The 25,683-nt window shown below is 40.7% G+C and overlaps 1 protein-coding gene across 1 annotated transcript; it reads left to right on the forward strand.

Moving 5' to 3' along the window:
- Positions 1-15,055: 15,055 nt before the first annotated feature.
- LOC130923152 (E3 ubiquitin-protein ligase TRIM35-like) lies at positions 15,056-16,616 on the forward strand. The gene has a single exon (XM_057848653.1). The coding sequence runs from the start codon at positions 15,058-15,060 to the stop codon at positions 16,447-16,449; it is 1,392 nt and encodes a 463-aa protein (XP_057704636.1). The 5' UTR covers positions 15,056-15,057; the 3' UTR covers positions 16,450-16,616.
- The last annotated feature ends 9,067 nt before the right edge of the window (positions 16,617-25,683 follow it).

Here is a 25,683-nt window from a genome sequence, read left to right on the forward strand (position 1 = left end):
GGCCAGCATCTTCCCCCGCCATCGGAGCCAACACACCACTAGGTGGTGATCAGTTGACAGCTCCGCCCCTCTCTTCACCCGAGTGTCCAAAACATGCGGCCGCAAGTCCGATGACACGATTACGAAGTCGATCATCGAACTGCGGCCTAGGGTGCCCTGGTGCCAAGTGCACTTATGGACACCCCTATGTTTGAACATTATAGACAAACCGTGACGAGCACAGAAGTCCAATAACAGACCAACAGCTCAGGTTCTGATCGGGGGGGGGGCCTTTCCTCCCAATCACAGCCCTCCAGGTCTCACTGTCATTGCCCACGTGAGCGTTGAAGTCCCCCAGGAGAACGAGGGAGTCTCCAGAGGGGGCGCTCTCTAGCACACCCTCCAAGGACTCCAAAAAGGGTGAGTATTCTGATCTTCTGTTCGGTGCATAAGCGCAAACAACAGTTAGAACCCGTCCCCCCACCCGAAGGCGGAGGGAGGCTACCCTCTCGTCTACCAGGGTAAACCCCAACGTACAGGCGCCAAGCCAGGGGGTAATAAGTATGCCCACACCTGCCCGGCGCCTCTCACCATGGGCAACTCCAGAGTGGAAGAGAGTCCAACCCCTTTCGAGAAGATTGGTACCAGAACCCAAGCTGTGTGTGGAGGAGAGTCCGACTATATCTAGTCGGAACTTCTCTGCCTCACACACCAGCTCAGGCTCCTTCCCTGCCAGAGAGGTGACATTCCATGTCCCAAGAGTTAGCTTCTGCAGCTGGGGGTCGGACCGCCAAGGCCCCCGCCTTTGGCTGCCGCCCAACTCCCTATGCACCCGACCCCTTTGGCCCCTCCCACAGGTGGTGAGCCCATGGGAAGGGGAACCCAAGTTGACTTTTCGGGCTGAGCCCGGCCGGGCCCCATGGGGACAGGCCCGGCCACCAGACGCTTGCCTTTGAGCCCCACCTCCAGGCCTGGCTCCAGAGGTGGGCCCCGGTAACCCGCGTCCGGGCAAGGGAAACTGGAGTTCATTTATGTTGTTCATCATAAGGGGTCTTTTTGAGCCATACTTTGTCTGGCCCCTCACCTAGGACCTGTTTGCCATGGGTGGCCCTACCAGGGGCTTAAAGCCCCAGACAACATAGCTCCTAGGATCATTGAGACACACAAAGCCCTCCATCATGATAAGGTGATGACTTACGGAGGGGGGCTACTCTGTTGTTAACATTAATTTACTTGCACTACTTTAATACTTGTAATACAATCATTGTTTTTATTTTATAAGTACTTTGGTGATTTTATTTGGAAGTAACGCTGCTTTTACTAGAGTACAATGTGTACATTTTTTTGGGATTGACTACTTGTGATTGATTAATCTTGATTTAAAGTCATGCTACTCTTACTCACGTACCATTTTGGGCTACTCTACTGATGACATTTTTTTTTTTTTTTTTAAAGATTGTAAACACTAATTAATTACTTGAGCATTCTTATCACCAAATACTTTATGACTTTCACAGTACTTCAGTGAATTTTCTGTAACTTGAGTCATCATAGGTTGAAGTAACGCTACTCTAAGTACAGGTAATTCACAGACCCGACTTACGTGATTTCGACTTTATGACGCCAGTTTAGTACGTCAGAGGATTAGGCCCAAATAAAGGAGAAGAAAAAAAAAGACGAGATTGAAGTCGTACTGGTGCTACGAGAAAAAAAAAGTGGTATGACTAAATAGGGTAAACCGCTACTCACTTTACGAACATGTACCTTAGTCGGAAGCTACGACGAAGCATCAACATAAAGCCATCTATTGATTATAATTAGAACTGTCCCGACTAGTGGACATCATCGATGACGTAAATGGGTCGACGAGCACAACATCCCATTGACGGTTAATGAAGAGTTAAAAATATATATGCGTGGAAAGTTGAGAATGGCGGTGTTAGGTTTTGTGTTGGTTTTCTCCTAGTGTGATTTGTCCCTGTGATTGCCCATTGATTTCACCTGTTGTGCCTGCTCCTAGTGTATCCTCCAATCTACATCCTCATGTGTTGCCCAGCTGTTCCTCGTTGTCTCGTTACCCCTTGTCTGCGTGTGTGTGTATATAAGCTCCCATTTTCTTTTCACTCCTTGTTGCGTCATTGTCTATGTCAATGTCCATGTGCACGTCCGAACGGGTTTTCGTCAGTTTTCTCCAAGCCTTGTGTTCACCTCCGTAAGTTTTTGATACCCAGCCTTTTGTTAGTGACCTGAGTTGTGTTTGCTGCGTTTTTTTGGGATCTGCACATTATTTGTTGATACTTTGTTTTTTGCTTGCCTTAATTAAATCATTTTTGTACCGCTCTTTTTTGCCTTGCTTCCCTTTTCCTGCGTTTGGGTCCACACACCACGTGCCTGCCCATTTCTTGACAGGCGGACGCCCGGTATGCAAGTGGGCAAGTCGGCACAAAGGCAAAAAAGCGCACCAGAGTGGCCAAAACATTGACCTATATCAACGAAACAAAGGAGGTTTGTTTCTGTTGTGTTCTGTCTCTTCAATGCCAAGCTTGGCTGCACGTCGGCCGTGAATGATCACCTAAAGCATCGTCACCCAGTTGTAATTTTGGAAGACAGGAGACAACAAGCTGGCAGATCGTAAATCCATCTAATTAACTAACCAACGACTTTTTTAATTGAAGTTGAAGTCTGTCGCGATATTCAAAAGTTCATTTATCGCACAGTAAATAAAAATCAGGGCGGTAATGTTCACGGCTGCGTTTTATCGCCACGTGCGTGCATGCATACGTTTGTGCGTGTGTGTACACGTGTGTGTTGATGGCATATGAGACTCCTGTTCCTTTCACAGTTGTTTATTGGTCATCAACACCCCGTAAAGTTCAAACAAAATAAGGAAAAACATCTATATTAAACACTGTAAACAAGGTATTGGCTAGAGCTGGGAATCTTTGGGCACCTAACGATTCGATTACGATTACGATTCAGATGGTCCGATTCGATTCTAAAACGATTATTGATGCACCCCCCCCCCTTTTTTTTTTTTTTTTTTTTTTTTATGTTTTATATATTAGTTCCAAAATTGTTCAAAAATACTCTCAGGCTAAACCAAACTACTATTTCAGTATCAAGTTAACATATAGCAGTAAACAAATATACAAAAATAACAGTAAATAAAAAACTCCAGTCCCCATTCTGTATCAGCAGCTTTAAACTACATTCAATTAATTTAATGTTGTCAATCAACCGTTAAAGTTGTTAAAATTGCTCCCGTTAATCCATAATTTCCCTTTTGTCAACTTTCGACATGTGAAAGTTTTAAAACTATTTTAAAGATAGATTCAAGTCAATATTTTACCGATTTAGGAGTATTTTAGATAAAAAGTTAATTAGGTTTGCTTGGAAGGTTCGCTACAACAGCCTTGCAGAGAAGTGTACTGCTTTAAGATGGCGGCCGTTTACTACATCCGCATCTAGCTTTTTGTAGATGTGCTGCAAACGCTACCGCTACCGTAGTGCATCTAGTCTTATATAAATGATATTTACCGTAACTTTATGTGGATGACGTACTTTTGTAGCAGCTTCGGGTATGTTGTTGTGTTTTTTTTTATCTCGTGGCATGAGTTGAGCTAGAGCCGGGAGTTGAGCATTGGCATTACCCGAGGGGCCGGGTAATGAGAAGCATGATGTTTAGCTACTCTCGCTCCGTTGCTCATTGACCGCGCGGCGCGCTGAGTGTGTTGTACTTCCGCTTTACTTGGCATATTTCAATAATTGGAATTTGGATGTTTGTGAATCGTTCTCGAATCTTCCACGGCCGAATCGCGAATAATCTAAGAATCGGAAATTTTGCACACCTCTAGTATTGACGGTGCAATAATCGTGAGAAAAAAAATACCACGGTATCACGGTATTGCAATTATAGCTCCAAAATGTGTTACTTTTTTCCATTGAACAGGACTTTTTTTTTTCAGAACATATTTGCAAATTGGAACATGAATATAGTGTTAAAATAAATGAATTAACATAAAATAAATATTTTAAATAAAATTATAATAGATTGAACTTATAGACTATACCCACAGCCACAGCTCAAGTTGCTCAAGATTAGAGCAAGAACAAAATAATTGCAATAAAAATGTAAAAACAGTTCTAAATAAAATTATATACAGGTATGTATATATATACATATATATATATATATATATATATATATATTAGGGCTGTCAAAATTATCGCGTTAACGAGCGGTAATTAATTTTCTTAATTAATCCCGTTAAAATATTTGATGCAACTAACGCACAAATGCCCCGCTCAAACAGATTAAAATGACAGCACAGTCAAAAGTGTTTTTGTTGTGTTTTTCGGAGTTTTGCCGCCCTCTGCTGGCGCTTGGGTGCAACTGATTTTAAAGGCTTCAGCACCCATGAGCATTGTGTAAGTAATTACTGACATCAACAATGGCGGGCTACTAGTTTATTTTTTGATTGAAAATTTTACAAATTTTATTAAAACAAAAACATTAGGAGGGGTTTTAATATAAAATTTCTATAACTTGTGCTAACATTTTTCTTTTAAGAACTACAAGTCTTTCTATCCATGGATCGCTTTCACAGAATGTTAATAATGTTAATGCCATCTTGTTGATTTATTGTTATAATAAACAAATACAGTACTTATGTACCGTATGTTGAATGTATATATCCGTCTTGAGTCTTTCCATTCCAACAATAATTTACAGAAAAATATGGCATATTTTATAGATGGTTTGAATTGCGATTAATTACAATTAATTAATTTTTAAGCTGTAATTAACTCGATTAAAAATTTTAATCGTTTGACACCCCTAATTTTATATATATATATATATATATATATATATATATATATATATATATACATATATGTACATATATACATACATGCATGCTGGGTGACTTTCTTTTTTTTTTTTATGTGGGGGTGAAAAGCTCAAGTGAAGTTTTGCAATTTTCAGCCACTGTGTCAACTCTAGTCTACATGATGTCATGCCTTTGTGTTAAAAAGAACATGAATTCATAAGTTAATAAGTTAGTAAAAATGTATAAGTTAGTTAAAAAGTACATAGTTGTAGAAAGCTTTAATCGAAAAAAAAAAAAAAAACATTGGGAGTGAGACCTCTCCTCGTCCAGCGAACATGAATTTGTGCTGATTTTTATGATCTTCATGCGATGTAAAGCACTTTAAATTGCCTTGTGTTGAATTGTGCTAAATCAATAAAGTTGCCTTGCCTTGCCTTGGGCAAATCATATTTCGCAATTAGCGATCTTTGACGCCCCCCCCCCCCCTTTATTCAAGCTTGTTTGTCACTCAGCAGCTGTGAGACTTAAAACCTCGACAAAGTTGCTCTCCCAGCTAAGCCTAGGTTAACATTCGTCTTTGTAAGTTTTTAGTTAGTTTGTATATTGAATTTGAAAGGAAAATGTGTGTTTTGTTTTTGGCGAACTTTTTCATGGTGCTAATCTGTTGAAGCTACTCACACGTGTATTCTTTTTGTATATTTCACAAATACAGCACTTATGTACTGTATGTTGAATGTATATATTCGTCCGAGTTTTATTCATTTTTTTCTTAATGCATTGCCAAAATGTATATGATCGGGAAAAATTATCGTGAATGATTGGAATTGAATCGGGAGCACAAAAAAAAAGCAATCGGATCGGGAAATATCGGGATCGGCAGATACTCAAACTAAAACGATCAGATCGGATCGGGAGCAAAAAAAACATGATCGGAACAGCCCTATTAGTAATGCCATACCTCAGCTACTGTGTGGAGGTTTGGGGCAATACATATCCCAGCAATTTACAGTCACTTGTGGTACTTCAAAAAAGGCAAAAAGAATAGTGCACAAGGCTAAATACCTCGAACATACAAATACACTGTTCTTGGAATCCGAGCAGTTAAAATTCCTGGATCTAGTCAAATTCAAAACGGCCATAATCATGTTTAAGGCACGGAAAAACGCATTACCTGGAAATATACAAGTTTTGTTTTCAAATAAACAAGGAGGGTATAATCTGAGAGGGGAGTTAAACTTCAAAAAGCAAATCACCGTACAACAAAAAACAGCTTTTGCCCTACAATTTTAGGTGTGGACTTGTGGAACAAACTTACTGAGGACCTAAAGAAAAGTGCTAATTTGAGCGTGTTTAACCCTTTAAGGTCTGGGCCTATTTTGTCTGATTTTGCATGCCTTTGAAGTTGCCTTTATATTTCAAAGAAAGAATTGTTTACGATGGCCTGGTTTGGTCCCTTTTTTTGTGACACCTTGAACTTCATGTCCAAACTGTTGTTTCCTTCACTAATTAATTATAAATCCTCATTTTGGACCCAAAAAGACCAAAAATTCCAAAATCGTTTTGTCAAAATTTTTAATATTGATGTCCAATTGACAACCAAACATGCGTAACGAACCGTTTTGAAACTTTGTAATATTTATTCAACATGTTAGGATGAACATTCAACCAAAAAAATTTAGAATAAATAGTCTTATATTTGACAATTCAACATAAACAACAGGTATAGCCATAGGCGTTTTTTGCCTTTATACATACTCTAGTCAAAACAGGTTATATACAGCAGACCAAACAGTGAAGAACAGTGAAAAAATATATACCATCTAACACAAAAAGTGCTTAGAGGCCATCTCTTTATGAGTTTAGGTATTGCGGCCCATCACCTGATGAAAACTATGTACACAATCAAGCTTCTTGAACACACATTTATATACACAAATTGAGAAGACTGATTGTGGGGGGAAAAAAATATATATAACACTGGGAAAAAAAGTATTTTCAAAAATATTTACAATAAACAAGTTAAATTTTTGTCAGGCTTGCCACTCCGAAAAGCAGTTTCGTCCTGGAAATAGACACAGGGCTACATCACACAGCTCACACTTCCATGGGGTGTCGGTCCTCTTTCCACCCTTCCATTTTCATTTCACTTTACTTTCATTGTCACTATAAATGTACATGAAAAAAAGTCAGTATTTATGAAAATAATAAAGTATAAAGTAAAAATATATACAGCAATAAATAATAATGGAAATCTATATGTATGACAATAGAAAGAATACCATAGCTGAATATGTGCTACATCCCTAATCTTCATATAGAAAGAAGAACACCACAAATTATAAATTCCTGCCTGGGATACCCACAGTGCACGTACGACTTTGATCTGATATGCACATTCTATTATTATATACACAAACGCACACTTATATTGCATCAAAATTAACTTTGTCTAGCAATAACAAAAGAAACTTTCAAAAGAAACTTTTGCAGCATAAAAAAAAAAGAGTGAGTTGGCTTACCTCTGCTCGTCGATGGCGTCACCCGCGTGTTCAAATCCGTCACTGTCTTCACTCGAGGACTCTTCCGAAGAAGACGATGATGACGAATTTGGACCATCCTCTTCCTCAAGTTGATCAAAAAGCACAATTGCTTGCGCTAAATTTAGTTTTCCGTTCATTGTCAAAGTCACACAAAGTCGCTGCTCGATCGAAACGGCCGTCGCTCGTCACCTCGCTGCTTTAGAACAGTCCACCCTCCCTCTCGTTCGGTAGAACCTCGCACGGCAGTTATATTTATTAAAAAAAAAAAAAAAAAAACTCATTTTGTGCTTCCACTGTGACTTCGAAAGGGTTCGTTTGATTTGTGATTTTTTCATGGAGCTTCCGTTTTGAAAAAGGACAAGAAATGATGGAAATATAGACATAAACAAATGATCCATGCAGCGTTTTAATGTTTTTTTGAGAGGACAATAAAACTATAAAACTTAAATGACAATATCTCACGTTCTAGTTGGTCGATTGACTTCAAATAATAACGAGAGTAAACCGCAACTTCCGCACTTTAAAACGAGACCAACCAAAGGCATGTGGGTGACGTAATTAAAACGTGAGGGCGCTTCAAAGACGACGTGCGCTGAGGACGCGCCGGCGCGTCCTTCGACTCTCAAGGGTTAAGAGAAAATACAAAGATCTTGTTTTCTGTATTTATAGAAATTAATTATAGTATTTATGTTGAGAAAATGTTGAGTGATGCCAACCATTGTTCTTTAGGCATTATTGAACTGTTCTGAATTGTGTTTTGTATGATTCATGCTGATGAGTATGTAGCGGACAAAGGGGTAGGATTCAAATAAGTTTTTTACTTCTTCCTACTCCTTTTCGAGTCTTATGTTTTGTTTGTATTCTTGTATATCCATAACGTGATGCATGTTTTCGAAATAAATTCAATCAATCAATCAAAAGATCACTTCTTTTTGATTTAGTGGACATTTCGAGGACACTTCCTGTTTATAACAGGTCTTTTCCTGTTAATTTGGGAACATTTCAGGGAAACGTTCTTTTGATATCAGGTCACTTCTTGTTGGTTTAGGGACATTTCGGGGACACGTCCTATGGATATCAGGTCATTTCCTGTTGCGGGGACATTTCGGGGACACTTACTGGGGATATCAGGTTATTTCCTGTTAATTTGGGCACATTTCGGGGATACATCCTGTTGGATGGCTGTCAATGGCATCGACTTACATGGGCCCCAGTTGAATGTCAATGGGCTGGAATGGTAAGCGGTCCAAAATCACCACCACCTATGTCAGGGGTCCCCATCTGCCGCGTACCGGTCCGTGGCACATTTGCTACCGGGCCGCACAGAAATAATATTTTATTAACGACCGCATTCTGGCCGAATTAACTTTGGCCTGTGCCCCTGCTTAACACATCAATATCCCTGTCCACTCTAGATATATTACTACAGAATAGATTAGAATGTCGTCATAGAAATCCATTGATTGGACTGCAAGCAGTACATCTTGTTTTGTATATATAATATATCTATGTGCGCTTGTCCTCCATAATAACGTATGACGAGGCCGCGGGCGCAGTACATTTGTTCCCCCACACGAGCGAAAATGACTGGAAAACAGACGTCTTTGGAGAGATTTTTTACGGCGAAAAAGGGCACCTGAAGAGCCAGAAGATGAGCCTACAACCTCAAAGACCCACGAACGGCGAAGGAGTGGATTCGTGACCTGTTTGTGAATTAACCGAGTGATTCGAGCATGTCTGTGCAACAGGAGGATCAGCTTGGAGAGATCGCAAATGACGGCTACCTTAAACGTACATTTGAGACAATTAAAGTCATTCCGGAATATGCTGACAGCGCAACGAAAACGCTGAAAACCTTGCTGCAATTTCCAACATCGTAACTTTGTGAAGCGGGCTTCTTAATTAACGCTTAACGACACGGCGAAAGCGTTAACGATGAGAGAGCGGTGTGCAGCTAACATGGCAGGATGGGTCTGAGGAGAACTTTCCTACATGTCCATCCACGGTCAAACGTAAGTTAATATTCCTTTCTTTAAAGAAAGTTTGTAGTGTTTACTTTGGAATTGCTGCCTTCGCGGCCATTTTTAATGTTACACGCATGCGCAGAACCGCATAGTGTATGGGAATTGGGCCCTCAAATCTTCCCCTTCCAAGAAGTCCCGTCAACCAGGTCAGCACTAACTTGACCGTCTCGCAGGGATTCTTTCAAATGAGGGAAAATGACCTTAAATCAACAGGAAGTGAACTGAAAATACACCAAAATTAAAGGATGTGACGTATGTTACGTGTCCTGTAACCCAAAATCAACAGGAAGTGACCCGGGAATGAATAGGCAGCGACTCAAACTCAACAGGAAGTGACCTGTAATGAAAACCTGAAAACCCTAGGAATTTGACGAGTCCCCCAAAACCACACAAAAACAACACAACACCCCTCTAGTGGCTTGGCGGTGAATTACAGACCAACGCGTTCCCTTGACGCAGAACTTTGAATGCTCGTTGACGACGTAGGGTCTATGCCGTCGCTACTCCATCACCACAACGCAGAAGCCATGCAAGCAGAAGAACCTTTGTGTTTGAGAATAAAGTTTTTGCCTGAACTCCGCAGCCGGGAACGCCTCGTCATCTCGGCTTGACAATTACGATGGGGCTTTACCGTTGTATATACAGATCTATTAGGTCACTTCTTGTTGAATTAGGGGACACTTGTCGTTTATATCAGGTCTCTTCTTGTTGATTTAGGGACATTTGAGGAACACGTCCTGTTGATATCGGGTCACTTCCTGTTCTGGGGACATTTCAAGGGCTATTTCTTGTGATATCAGGTTATTTCCTATTGATTTGGGCACAATTCGGGGACACATCCTGTTGCATGGCTATCAATGGCATCTACTTACATGGGCGGGCCCCAGTTGAATGTCAATGGGCTGTAATGGTAAGCTTTGGTCAAAAATCACAACCGCACAGGTTTTCTACCATTCCACCAAGTGATTGGTAAATTTGGACGTACATGGCTGTCAATAGCATTGATTTACATGGGCCCAGTTGAATGTCAATGGTGTGTAATGGTAAGCGGTCCAAAATCACAACCTCGTATGTTTTCCTGCCATTGAAAATGATTGGAAAATTTCGACGTACATGGGTGTCCATGGCAACCCATTAGAAATGAATGGGCAAGTTTTTGGCACATTTTGGGGGGACTGGAGGATTTTATAAAACTTTTCTGTCCCTTACCATCCTGGAATTTTTGATGTGGAAATTATGTGATTTTGTCAAAAAATTGTTGGACAAGTAGCTTTTTGAAAGGAAAAAAAAAACGTTTACAAGTGAACGGAACATTTTGGGGCATCGTTCAAAAATTTCTCTGCGTCATGCAAAAATTCCGGCTAATTTGATATTCGAACGGTGACAGTCGGTCAAAGACTTATGGGCTGTGTGGCGCGCCGAAGAAACGCGATTCAAAATAAAAATAATAATTTTACTATATGGGCCTTGGCCTTTCAAAGACCTATCTAATAATGTATAAACAATAGTAACTGCAATTTCTGAAGAAATTACGATGGGGCTTTGCTGTGGTAGATACAAATGATGTCACTTCCTGTTTTTTGGGGGGACGCGTCCTGTTGATACCTGGTCACTTTGTGTTGATTTGGGGACACGTTCGGTTGCATAGCTGCCAATGGCATCAACTTACCTAGGCGCCGGTTGAATATCAATGGGCTGCATTGATAAGATTTTAGTCAAAAATCACAACCATACAGGTTTTTCTGCCATTGAAAATGAACAGGAAATTTGGACGTACATGGCCATCAATGCATCGACTTACTTGGGCGCTAGTTAAATGTCGATGGGCTGTTATAGTACGTTTTTGGTCAAAACACACAACCACATAGGTTTTTCTGCCATTGAAAATGAACGGGAAAATTTGGACGTACTGTACATCTTCATCAATGGCATGGATGTGCATGGCTGTCAATGGCATCGAGTTACTTGGGTGCCAGTTGGCTGTCATGGTAAGTGCTCAAAAATCACAAGAACCTGTTTTTCTGCCATTGAAAATGAAAGGGAAATTTGGATGTACTTGGCTGTCAATAGCCACGTTTACATGCTGACTTTTATTCAAACCGATTCAAATCATTCCGAATGGAAATTTCAGATCAGCTGTTTACATGTCACTTCATCTATTCCGATCCAGCATTTACATGTGTCTGCATTTATTCTGAAAGGACGTTTGACAACTGCCGTCTGACATGCGCAGATTGATCAAAACAAAGCGTCACGTTGCAAAACATGGAGATCGATCGTCAGAGTGCTGCTGTTTTAACTTTAACCCACTTGTTGTGTTTGTGGGGTCGTATCCGCTTCTGCTGTTTTGCTCTTTTGCCTCGTAGTGGCCGGTTTTCAGCGTTTTCCACCGGTTTCTAATCTGGTCAACGCTCCGGTCTATTCCGGCTTCGTGTAACCTCTCGTGAACTTTTTTAAATAGTTCACTGTTCCTTGTTTTACGCCCGTCTAAGCGAGCAATTATATTCAATTCTTTTAAAGTTTGAATTAAATACAATCTTTCCGCCGGACTCCAATTAGGTGCGCTGTGCTTGGAAGCCATGTTACAAGTGACGTTACTTACGTCACCAAGTGACGTCACCACGTCAGTACGGAGCATGTGCAGAAAGAACGCAACCAGACACCATTCCGCTTCCCTGTTTACATGATAAGGAATATTCCACCCCTGTGAAACGGAATGAAATTCCATTCGGTTTGGGCCTGTTCATTCCGAATGAGGTGTTTATATGGAACACATTTATTCGGTTTGAACATCTAAACCAATTGTAATTGGAATATTTGGCTCCATGTAAACGTGGCTAGTGGCATCCCATTAGAAATGAACGGGCAAGTTTTTGGCAAATTTTGGAGGAACCGTAGGTTTTTGCCAAATTCCGTATCCAACCTTTATAACTAGGGTTGTTCCGATCATGTTTTTTTGCTCCCGATCCGATCCCGATCGTTTTAGTTTGAGTATCTGCCGATCCCGATATTTCCCGATCCGATTGCTTTTTTTGGCTCCCGATTCAATTCCGATCATTCCCGATAATTTTTCCGATCATATACATTTTGGCAATGCATTAAGAAAAAAATGAATAAAACTCGGACGAATATATACATTCAACATACAGTACATAAGTACTGTATTTGTTTATTATGACAATAAATCCTCAAGATGGCATTTACATTATTAACATTCTTTCTGTGAGAGGGATCCAAGGATAGCAAGACTTGGGACTTTGTGTATTGTGACTAAATACTGCCATCTAGTGTATTTGTTGAGCTTTCAGTTCAGATACTGCAGCATGCCCCAAGGCATGATGGGAAAGTGGAAACATGATGGGAAGTAAAACCATGACTGTGAGTCATCGTAAGAATGGATATACCATCTCTGCTTGAAGAAAAAGTTATGGTGTAAAGAAATTATATTACTGCCTCCTTGCTTCCCACATTTCTTCAAATAAGAGTCCAAATCAAGAAGTGGACATATACAAGATTATGTTTAAATGAGGGGAGGCTTCAAAGGCAGGCAAAGAGCACATCTTTCAATTATTGCTGACATTTAACTCTCTGAGTAGGTAAAATGACGACACAACAGATATCATATGACAATGACTGAAAGGGTGATACATCGAAAATATTAATAGCTTAAACACTTTAACGTGACTTATTTCTAAATCAAGTAAATACCACCCTCATCACATCGAAAATATTAATAGCTTAAATACTTTAACGTGACTCATTTCCAAATCAAGTAAATACCGCCCTCATCACGATATTTATTGTAACACGACGCTAAGCCTACCTGAAAGACTGGATTGATGACTGTTACATATTATTTCTGTAACGTTAAAACCAATTAGAAAATGATTTTTAAAAATATATATATATTAGAAAATGGCATGGCCGATATATTTTTGCCGATTCCGATACTTTGAAAATGACGTGATCGGACCCGATCGATCGATCGGGGCATCTCTATTTATAACCTACCGTCCTGGAATTTTTGATGTCTAAATGAAGCGAGCCTCACCACAAACTTTACCATAAAGTCCCTTCATTCATCGGCACATCCTTCTAAAGTGGTCAGACCAGTTTCACCAAACACTTTTCGACTTGTACAGTACTTGAATTAGTTTTCTGCCACTTGAGTCATTATATGTTGAAGTCACCAACAGGACCTTCGGCGAGCGGAGTAGTAGCCTAAACGGTGAGTGAAAGGCTTTCTACATGCTACTAAAGTTGCTGACCAAGTGGTCATGGTTGAGCTAAAATGCTGCTATTGTGTGTAGTAGCTCGCTAAGCTAAGGACTGCTTATCTTAGAACTAGCAGCACCACCCTTAGTCGTGACTGTCAATTCTGTGAGTTTTGGCAACTATTCACTTCGTTTGAGCTCCTTGGCGACTAATGGCAGAAAGCGTAAAGTCAATTTTCCTCGAAACGTATTGTCCACTGAGACTGATTTTTTGGACTAGTGTTAGGTTTTGTGTTTGTTTTCTCCTAGTGTGACTTGTCCCTGTGATTGCCCATTGCTTTCACCTGTGTGTGTTCTCCCAGTGTATCCGGCAATCTGCATCCACCTGTCTTACCCAGCTGTTCCTCGTCTCGTTACCCCTTGTCTGCGTGTGTGTATATAAAGACCCAGTTTCTTGTCACTCCTTGTTGCATCATTGTCAATGCCCATGTGCTTGTCGATGTCTGTATCGGTGTCTAAGTCAAGCCCTGTCCAAGCCCTCGTGTATCAGTCCCTCCGATTTAAGTAAGTTTTGTTTGAATCTTGCCCTTTTGATCCCCAGTGCTTTTGGTTGTACTTTGTGTTTTTGTCAGATATCATTAAAACGTTTTTTGAGATCACCACCACCTCCTTGGCTGCCTTTTGTTTCCCTGCAATTGGGTCCACACAACCACCTGCCCGCGTCATCCCTGACAACTAGTTTGACTCATACTCAAGAGTAGTGATGTTTCCTGTAAGACGAGCTACGAAACCACGCCTGAAACTCGGAAGGACCTTTTTGCTGGAGCGGGAAATCGATGATTTGCAGATCATTGCTCATGCATTAGCCTATTGAATAATAGTAATAGCTCATATAGATGAGGTTATGCCAGGGGGAAAAAATCTGAGTTTTCAAACAGCCACGAGTGAATTATTCAATGGACTTGAAGTCATGCTACTCTTACAAAGTACAAATTTCTCCTTACCCATAAATGAATCACTCCAGAAAGGTTTTGATCACTAATCATTCTGTCTTTCAGTATTTATCTCACTTGTCATGAAATCCGCAAATCATAAAGGTTTGATCACAAGTCCAAGTGTCCAAAATCCCCAAGAATAGCAAATAGCAAAGCAGAGTTGACTTTTGGACATTCTGAAAACATAATCATCCCTTCAATGTCGGATGAAACCACATTTGCGATCTCTACTTTAGTGTGACACCAGCATAAGGTTAGAGCTAGTCACCACTGGGTAAAGCTTCTGTAATATTTCCCTTCAAAGTCATATAAGTTGCTCTTTACAAATTGGAGCCCAGCTTCAGTAAGCAGGAAGTGCACTTTTGGACCTAGAGGGAGGACATGAAAGAATCCTTTTGAATTGTATGTAAGAATGCTTTTTGTTTTGCAGAACAATTGCAGCTCGACATTCCAAACTTGTGTGCTCTAAAACAATGGGTGACTGTCTGGAGGACCATCTTCAATGTCCCACCTGTCTAGACATCTTCAAAGATCCTGTCATTCTTCCATGCAGTCACAGCTTCTGCCGTGCGTGTCTGCAGCAGTGGGAGGACAAAGGAGAACGATCGTGTCCACTCTGTAGGTCAGCGTTTAGTTCGATGGAACTGCCTTTGAACTTGGCACTGAGGAATATGTGTGAGAACCTTCTACGAGCCTCAGTCAAGTCAGAAGACATCTGCAGCTTGCACCAAGAGGAACTCAAACTCTTCTGTTTGGACCACCGGGAGATTGTGTGCATCATCTGCAGAGACTCAGAAATCCACGTTGGTCACACGTTCCGGCCCCTCAAAGAAATTGTGAAAGGTCATCAGAAGGAACTCCAGGAAGGCCTGCAGAAGGCCAAGGAAAGACTCCAAATTTACAACGACTGTCAAGAGAACTGCAATGAACAGGTAGAGTACATCAAAGTCCAGAAGGAGAAGGTCGAAGGCAAGATTAAGAAGGATTTTGAGGAGCTCCGGTGCTTTCTCAACGTCGAGGAGGAGGCCAGGTTGGCTGCGGTAAGGGAGGAAGAGCAGAAGAAGATTGAGCTCATGAAGGAGAAGATTGTGGTTCTGGGCCAACAAATGACCGTTCTCTCGGATGTCATCAGAAGCACTGAGGAGCAGCTGGTGTCTGGCAATGTTTCTTTCAGGAAGAACTTCAAGACTGCGATAAGCAGAATACAGGAGCTGCCGGAAAAGCCACAGCTGCTGCCAGGAGGTCTGCTGGACGAAGCCAAACACGTGGGCAACCTCAAATTCAAGGTGTGGGAGCGGATGAAGGAGACTCTCACCTACAGTCCCGTCATTCTGGACCCCAACACGGCCAATCCAAGAATCAGTCTGTCTGAAGATCTGACCAGTCTGAGCTGGGAATACGTACGGCAAGAGCGTCCAAAGAATCCAGAGAGATTCCAGAAGTGGCTGTGTGTGCTGGGTGGTGCTTTGGACTCGGGAAGACACGTGTGGGACGTTGAGGTGGGAGACAACAATGCCTGGAAAGTGGGGGTCATGGATGGGGACCCTTGTTTGCCAGAGAAAATGACTGGTTGGTTCATTGGATTTTGGGATGGTATATACAAAAAACCCTCTGCCAATTATTATGCAGAGTGGAATCCGCCTGTCAAAGTGCAGAGGATTCGAGTCGAACTGGACATGAATGAAAGGTCATTGTCCTTCTCTGAACCTCTTAAAAACACTGAATTGTGGAATATTAAGAAGCCTTCCGATTGGCCAAGCTTGTCTGATAGTAACACCAAAATGTATCCTTATTTTTACACAAAAAGTAAAATTCCTCTAAAAATAATCCCCATTCCACCTGGTGTTACCACTGCCATCAGTTAGCAATCATGTGGGCACAGGTTGATTTTTGTTGTTGTTTTGCTTTTTAATGTCATCTAAATCACTTTTTTTTCCAAATGATTTGACTCTCACTCAGACCCAGCGGCATGGGCGGGCATTAGGGGGCCGTGCCCGCCCTGAGGGACGGCTGTGCCCGCCCTAGCTCGATTAAACTGTACGGTGTAATTTTTAAATTTTTTTATTTTACATCTTCCACAAAAACACACACACACGGGGAGAATGAACCCTATATTCCAGTGTTTTTCAATCGATTGTGCCGCCGCCGCGAGAAATTATCCAATGTCGCTTTTTTTAACATCGTCGGGCAAAGTTGCAGTAGGAAGGAAGGAATGTGGAAAAGGTTCTCGGTTGTGTGCAGATGAGTTGTGTTGCGTTCAAGAACTGCTCGGATTTCTAGCCGTCAGCCACCTTGCTCTCTGTAACAATGTGGACCCCAGCACTTCTACTGTTCATTATTTGACTCGTCAAGTGTCGATATATACAAAAGTGTCCTTTCCATTTTATCCATATGTGACGACCGTTAATCCACCCTTTATGTTTATTCCAACACATTATCGAGGACAGCTAGGTGGGAGATACCTAGAAATCCGAGCAGTTCTTGAACGCGACACGAGCGGCTATCTAGCGCCATGGCGCCATACAAGCTTAAACTCATCTCCAAATGAACCCCCATCGCTTCAGAACAAGTCGATGGATTATTTTGTACGCCTTCGTGAAAACACAGAGAAATGGGCAACTTTTTTGAGGAAAACTACAAAGGTAAATAAGAACGCCTTGAAAGCCAGTTACTTTGTTGCTAAATCCCAAAAGTCCCAAACTGTGGCAGAGACGTTAATACTACCTGTCTGCAAAGCCATTGTCAGCGAGACAACCAGCCCTGATGTGCTTAAATGCATTGCTCAAGTCCCCTGTCTGATAGTTTTTCAAGCCTAATTGCTAAAAGTTTCACACTGAGTAAGTATTAATACTGAGAAATTATTTTATAATTAAATATACTATACAGAAAGTAATTTTGGAACATTTTGGTGTGGTGTGCCGCGAGATTTTTTCCAACGTAAAAACGTCCCGTGACTCAGAAAAGGTTGAAAAACACTGCTCTAGTCATCCTATCTTGATCTATCGTCACAATCAGAGCAGCGAATGTAGGCAATTTCTGGCCAATCGCAGATAAGGGGGGCGGGCTGAGTAGCCGGTGTTGTGCCGAAAAATAGCCGCCTCGCGTGAAATGCCCCCCCCCCCCCGACGGGAACGCTTATTTATATCGCTTTATTGAGCGTTTATTTGATTTATTTGTTTATTTATTTTATCGTTGAGCGGCCACACGTCACTCGTACAGCTTTTTCTTACCAATCGATGGACAAGGAAAAGACTTTCTTATACCGTGAATATATGCATTATTTTACTCTGCTTGAACTAAATGTCATAACTGTGTGATTGTCATTGAGATATGGTCGTGAAAACCTGTAGACTAATACATTTTTGTTCAAAGATGGTTTTGTGGCCCAGTCCACGATTTGTTAGTAAAATAAAGTACTAGTATTTTGTCTAATTTATTTATTTAAAAGTGATTTTACAGTCGTAAATCCATTCCTGTAACGAGTCCATGAAAACATTTGATGTTTTCACCTCAATAAAGCGTTATACATAAGCGTTCCCGTCAGGGGGGACATTTCACGCGGGGCGGCTATTTTTCGGCACAACACCTGCCATTGTGTACTGCGATTGGATAGGGATAGCTCTGGTTACAGAAATGGTGATTGAGCGGCTCCTCCGTTACTAATTCAAATTGGAATGGACATCCGTTTTTTTTTTTCAAGAAACTAAAAACGAACTCAAGCCATGACAAAGACGCGGCCGAAAGTCAACATGAAGGGATAGCGCTGTCACCTCCTGCAGTTTCACTGACTGACACTATCATCAGAAAATATAACGGGTAAAAACGCCACTGTTACGGCTAAATTTACATTGAAGAAGTGCCCTGTAATTTCTTTCTGCAGCCGGGTCTGCTCTCACTTATTGTCCAGGTCATGTCATAAGACTTTACTGGAGTCAAAAGAATGAAGCAGTTACTCAGCATTTGAGTATTCTTTTCTTCCAATACTTGTGTGAATACAACTTTTAGTTTAATGTGAGTACGTAATATTTGGAAGTACAGTAATGCTATTCTTACTTTTTGCTCCTCTCTTGTTAACATTGATTTACTTGTACTACCTTCATACTTGTACGACAATCATTTTTTGATTTTATAAGTACTTCGCGTGATTTCATTTAAAAGTAATGCTACTCTTAGTCAAATAAAATGTTTGGCTTCTCGTTACAGTTTGAAAATTACATTAGACACAACTAGAGTATTCTTTTCAACAAACAATTTGGATTGACGACTTTGACTTGTACAGTGGGGCAAATAAGTATTTAGTCAACCACGAATTGTGCAAGTTCTCCTACTTGAAAAGATTAGAGAGGCCTGTAATTGTCAACATGAGTAAAGCTCAAACATTAGAGACAGAATGTGGAAAAAAACCCAGAACATTAAATTGTTTGATTTTTAAAGAATCTATTTCCAAATTAGAGTAGAAAACAAGTATTTGGTCACCTACAAACAAGCAGGATTTCTGGCTGTCATAGAGGTCTAACGAGGCTCCACACGTTACCTGTATAAATGGCACCTGTTTTAACTTATTATCGATATAAAAGACACCTGTCCACAAGCTCAGTCAGTCACACTCCAAACTCCACTATGGCCAAGACCAAGGAGCTGTGGAAGGACACCAGAGACAAAATTGTAGACCTGCAACAGGCTGGGAAGACTGAATCTGCAATAGGTAAAACGCTTGGTGTGAAGAAATCAACTGTGGGAGCAATTATTAGAAAATGGAAGACATACAAGACCACTGAAAATCTCCCTCGATCTGGGGCTCCATGCAAGATCTCACCCCGTGGTGTCAAAATGATAAGAACAGTGAGCAAAAATCCCAGAACCACACGGGGCGACCTCGTGAATGACCTACAGAGAGCTGGGACCACAGTAACAAAGGCTACTAGTAGTAACACAATGCGCTGCCAGGGACTCAAATCCTGCACTGCCAGACGTGTCCCCCTGCTGAAGAAAGTACACGTCCAGGCCCGTCTGCCGTTCGCTGGAGAGCATTTGGATGATCCAGAAGAGGACTGGGAGAATTTGTTATGGTCAGATGAAACCAAAATAGAACTTTTTGGTAGAAACACAGGTTCTCGTGTTTGGAGGAGAAAGAATACTGAATTGCATCCGAAGAACATCATACCCACTGTGAAGCATGGGGGTGGAAACATCATGCTTTGGGGCTGTTTTTCTGCAAAGGGACCAGGACGACTGTTCTGTGTAAAGGAAAGAATGAATGGGGCCATGTATCGAGAGTGAAAATCTCCTTCCATCAGCAAGGGCATTGAAGATGAGACGTGGCTGGGTCTTTCAGCATGACAATGATCCCATACACATAGCCAGGGCAACAGAGGAGTGGCTTTGTAAGAAGCATTCAAGGTCCTGGAGTTGCCTAGCCAGTCGCCAGATCTCAACCCCATGGAAAATCCGTGGAGGGACTTGAAAGTCCGTGTTGCCCAACGACAGCCCCAAAACATCACTGCTCTAGAGGAGATCTGCATGGGGGAATGGGCCAAAATACCAGCAACAGTGTGTGAAAAGCTTGTGAAGAGTTACAGAAAACGTTTGGCCTCCGTTATTGCCAACAAAGGGTACATAACAAAGTATTGGGATGAACTTTTGGTATTGACCAAATACTTATTTTCAATCATGATTTGCAAATAAATTCTTGAAAAATCAAACAATGTGATTTTCTGGGTTTGTTGTCCACATTGTCTCTCATGGTTGAGGTTTACCCATGTTGACAATTACAGGCCTCTCTAATATTTTCAAGTGGGGGAACTTGCACAATTAGTGGTTGACTAAATACTTATTTGCCCCACTGTACTTGAGTAATCTTATTTAATCGTAATGCTACTCTAACTCGAGTACTTTTTTGGCATACTCTACTGATGACATTATTTTCAAAATAAATATCAACACTTGCTCGGTACTTGAGTATTTTTTTCCACCCAATACTTTTTGACTTGTACTTGTGTCCTTACTAATTTTACATTGATGTGAGTAATACTTGAAAGTAACACTACTCTTACTTGAGTACATCTTATGGCTTCTCTGTTGATAATATCGATTTACAGTATTTGTACAACTATTTGTGGATGGATAAGTACTTTTACTTGAGTGATTTTATTTGGAAGTAACGCTGCTCTTACTTGACTACAATGTTTGGGTTCTCATTTCAGTTTTAAAAATATATCAAGCGCAGGTAACTGAGTACTTGAGTATTCTTTTCAACAAATAATTGTTTTTTTTTTTTGATTGACACTGAATTGTGATTGAGTAAAATAAATCAAAATAAATAATTGTAAAACTTACTAATTACTTGAGTATTCCTTTTACCAAATACTTTTTGACTTGCACGGTACTTGAGTGAATTTTCTGCAACTTGATATGTTGAAGTAACGCTACTCTTACTTGAGTAAAGTACAAGTAGTTCCCAGGTTACCACGTACACGACTTCCGTGATTTCAACTTTACGACGTCGGAGTCTCGACCACTATTTCGGCTCCAGTCGTTTTTTTTTTTTTTGTTTGTTTGTTTGTTTTTGTCATGTAATGGTTTTAGGTACGACGGAGGATTATGGCCAAATAAAAGAGCAGGGGGAAAAAAGGAGTACTAGATTAAAGTTGTACTTGTACTACGAGAATAAAAGTGGTATTATTATATAGGGTAAACGGCGACTCACTTTACGTACATGTACCTTACCTGGAAGCTATGACGAAGCATCAATATGAAGCCAATCAATACAAAAACATCTATTGATTATAATGTGATGTGGATGAGACAAAAGATAAGTATTTTCTTATTTATTCTAAACACAAGATGTTTTCAATATTGTGGATTTTAACGGAGGCGAAGCGCTACGTAAAGTAGCAGTTTCTTCAGCTACATTAGCCCAAAAGAGCCATGTAGAAAGAGAGTTGCGACACACTTCCGGAGCTTCAGTTAATTCCAAACATCGCTTCGACGAGGGCGGACCCCTTTCATATGAATGGCTGGCTGTCAAGTATATTTGGAGGTAAATTCAGGGGTGAAAGAAGGCTAGAATTTCTTGCTGGAACTCCCTGACATGAAGGTCCCCACGGAGCCCAAATTTGGGTGGGTCAAACCCCTTTAGAAACGACTGAAATGCATACAAAAAAATATATACAGTGGAGTAAAAAACTATTTAGTCAGCCACCAATTGTGCCAGTTCTCCTACTTGAAAAGAGGCCTGTAATTGTCAACATGGGTGAACCTCAACCATGAGAGACAGAATGTGAAAAAAAAAAACAGAAAATCACATTGTTTGATTTTTAAAGAATTTATTTCCAAATTAAAGTGGAAAATAAATATTTGGTCACCTACAAACAAGCAAGATTTCCGGCTGTCAACGAGGTCTAACTTCTTCTAACGAGGCTCCACTCGTTACCTGTATTAATGGCACCTGTTTTAACTCATTATCGGTATAAAAAACACCTGTCCAAACCCTCAGTCAGTCTCCCCTAAATGAAGCCAGCCTGAGCACGCACTCCGTGGAAACGTATCTTCATTAATCAACACACCCTTCAAAACAGAACAAATATCTGTCGACTTATACAGTACTTGAATTAATTTTCTGCCACTCGAGTCATCGTAGTTGAAGTCCCTAACAAGACCTTCGACGAGGTGAGTATTAGACAAAACGCCAACGGTGAGTGAAATTCTTTCTCATGTTGCCAAAGTAGCTGACCAAGAGGTCATATTTGAGCTAAAAATCCTGCTACTTTGTGCAGTAGCTTGCTAAGATAAGGACTGCTTATCTTAGCACTAGCAGCACCACTCTTAATCGTGACCAGGGGTGAAAGTGGCAAGAATTCCTTGCCGGAACTCCCCGACATGAAGGTCGCCACGGAACCAGAAATTTTGTTTATTTATTTATTTCCATTTTGGAGGAGGGGGGGGTTAAACCTCCTAAAACTATTGAAATGCAAAACTCTTTTGGCACAGTCATTTCTATAGCACATAAAAAATGATTTTCATTCAAAATTGTATTTTTTCAATGATTTGCGAAATAAAAGTTAACACAGCGATAACCCCAACCTCCATTTCCTAATTTTTATTTTCCCTCATTTCCTCACATACTAAATGCCAAATCTCAATTTTAACTACTTAAGAATGTATATTTAGGAATGTATACTGAGGATGTATATTAAAATCAGGGGTCGCGTTAACCGGATATTTTCCGTCGTTGACCGGTTTTTTAAAACGGTGACGGAAAAAACTGAAGTCCGTCCGTCATTTTGACAGGTTGCAATTCACACCCCAGACCACAGGGTGGTGAGTTAGCATATTAATTAGCTATTGTCTCTCTTAATGCATGACGTCGTTGGCTCTTCTGTCAGAATATTGTAGCGTAACCGGGGTCTGGCGGCGGCACCGTGATTGACACATCAACGAGAGGTTCTTATTGGTGCACCCGGTGTGCCAGCGCGTCATCCAATTGGTGGACAAGATGTGTATAGACCCCAATCACATGACGTCACCACTCCGCCCCCCTGACCGGAGCCGCCATATTGTGTGTCAGCACGTCATGTTTACACATTACCGCTACGTACATGCCTCCCATTACGGCGTGTTTTTCTGCTCGTTAATATTAATAATCAAAATAGTGAAGGCGTGTGTGGCGGTTGGTTGCTGTAACAGAGAAGATAGACGGAGAGACTTGAAGTTCTACTGTATTCTGAGTCACCCGAAGATGAGAGCGAGATGGACTGCTGTAATTCGACAAGAAATCTGGGCACCAAACGATCACCACAGACTATGTAGTAGTCTTTTTATATCTGGTAAGATGCATTTAATATATATTTAGAAGATTTTGGGCTGACAACCACAATTAAGATAATTGCGAGGCTAATCGCCGACAACATAGTTTCAAATTCAAGATGCTTATTTCTTCCACCATCATTACATTTTGAATAATATTTAGCTGGTACCAAGTGAAAGAAGCTGGCTTCGTCTACGGATCATCAGTTAAACAGGTGTGTCCAATCCTTTTGCAAAGGGGGCCAGTGACGTTGGCGATTGGGGTCTATATCGTTGCCTCTTTTTCTTTGGGGGCGGAGTTGTTGGCGGTAAGCAGAGTAAAACGGAGAAAAATACCACGACTTCCGTGTCTAATTGTTCGCCGCCAAGCAAGCGTTACAATATTAATTAAAAATGAATGAATACTAAATACTATTGAATATGTCATCATTATCATTTTAAAAATTTAAGTGACGGGTAAAAATAGACTATGACCGGATTTTTATGACCCTGTCAGTCAAAACAACAGACAACGAAAATGTCTAGCGCAACCTCTGATTAAAATTGAAGTTAATGTAAACATTTACTTTTTTTTTTTTTTTTTTTAAATAATAAAGATAAAGTAACACATTCAGAAAAATAAGTACAAATTACTTCAATTATGCAGAGTGAAATGGAATATATTTTGAACATCGCGCAAGCATTGACTTTTTGAAATCCTAAGGAAATGAATAAGTAGCCTAAAATAAATGAATATAAGTCCAAAGTGCACATTGACAGCTAAGATGTTCTGAACCTGAGCAAGTAAAACTAAATATGATAAATAAGCCTCCTCAAATCTTTCCTTGCTCTTAAAGATTTGATCTTTTTTTTTTTTTTTTTTTTTTTTTTTTTTTTTTTTTTTTGCTGTTGCAAAAAACATGCACATTTGAAATAATCAGAGCTAACTCTCTCCTGATCACATGTCAGTATGACAGCCAATTGAACGGATAAATGAGTCCAGGCGTTTCGCTTTGCTGCGTGCATTCGCACGTTGACGTGACTCATCATCGTCATACTTGGATAACTGCAACAGCTGGGGAAATTCATTTCAACAAATACTTTTTCTTTTTGGATTGACTACTCCGATTTGTGATTGAGTAATCTTTTTTTAAAGTAATGCTACTCTTACTCGCTCTACTGATGACATTTTCAAAATAAATGATTATAAACACTTACTAATTACTTGAGTATTCTTTTCACCAAATACTTTTTGACTTGCATAGTACTTGAGTGAATTTTCTGCTACTTGAGTCATTATATGTTGAAGTAACGCTACTCTTACTTGAGTAAAGTACAGGTAGTCTGCGGGTTACGACGTACCAGACTTCAGTGATTTCGACTTCACGACGTAAAGTCGTTTTTTTTTTTTTTTTTTTTGTTACTCCATATTGAGTACAATGGAGGATTTAGGGCCAAATAAAGGAGAAGGGAGGGGGGGAGGACTGAGATTATAGTTGCACTGGTACTACAAGAAAAAAGTGGTATTATTACATAGAGTTAACCGCTACTCAATTTACGTACATGTACCTTTGCCAAAAGCTAAGCCCAGCACAGCCCCAACCACCACCACCCCTTTCGCCACCACCAATTCAGAAAGTATTGAATGTTGAGCAGAAATTCATTCCTCCTCTTCTCTGGTTGGATTAAAGCCATCGCTGAAGCTCAAGATCCTCCAGAGTTATTTTAAGACATTTTTTCTTGTGTGTGTGTGTGTGTGTGAATTGGGCCCTCAAATCTTCCCCCTCCAAGAAGTCCCGCCAACCAGGTCAGCACCAACTTGACAGTCTCGCAGGGATTTCGAGTGAGGTAAAATGACCTTAACTCAACAGGAAGTGAACTGAAAATACCCCAAAATGAAAGGATGTGACTGATGTGACGTGTCCTGTAACCCAAAATCAACAGAAAGTGACCCGGCAATGAATACGCAGCGACTCAAACTCAACAGGAAGTGACCTGTAATGAAAACCCAAGGAATTTGACAAGAGTCCCCCAAAACCGCACAAACACAACAAAACACCCCTTTAGTGGCTTGGCGGTGAATTACAGACCAACGCGTTCCCTTGACGCAGAACTTTGAATGCTCGTTGACGACGTAGGGTCTACGCCGTCGCTACTCCATCACCGCAACGCAGAAGCCATGCAAGCAGATGAACCTTTTTGTTTGAGAATAAAGTTTTTGCCTGAACTCCGCAGTCGAGTCTGCCTTGTCATCACGGCTTGACAATTAAGATTGGGCTTTGCCGTGGTAAATGAAAAAACAGGTCACTTCTTGT

Source organism: Corythoichthys intestinalis, chromosome 10 (assembly GCF_030265065.1).
Source record: "Corythoichthys intestinalis isolate RoL2023-P3 chromosome 10, ASM3026506v1, whole genome shotgun sequence".
Classification (NCBI taxonomy): domain Eukaryota; kingdom Metazoa; phylum Chordata; class Actinopteri; order Syngnathiformes; family Syngnathidae; genus Corythoichthys; species Corythoichthys intestinalis.

Coding starts and splice junctions, on each gene's coding strand:
- LOC130923152 (XM_057848653.1), top strand. CDS start 15,058: ATGGGTGACTGTCTGGAGGACCATCTTCAATGTCCCACCTGTCTAGAC.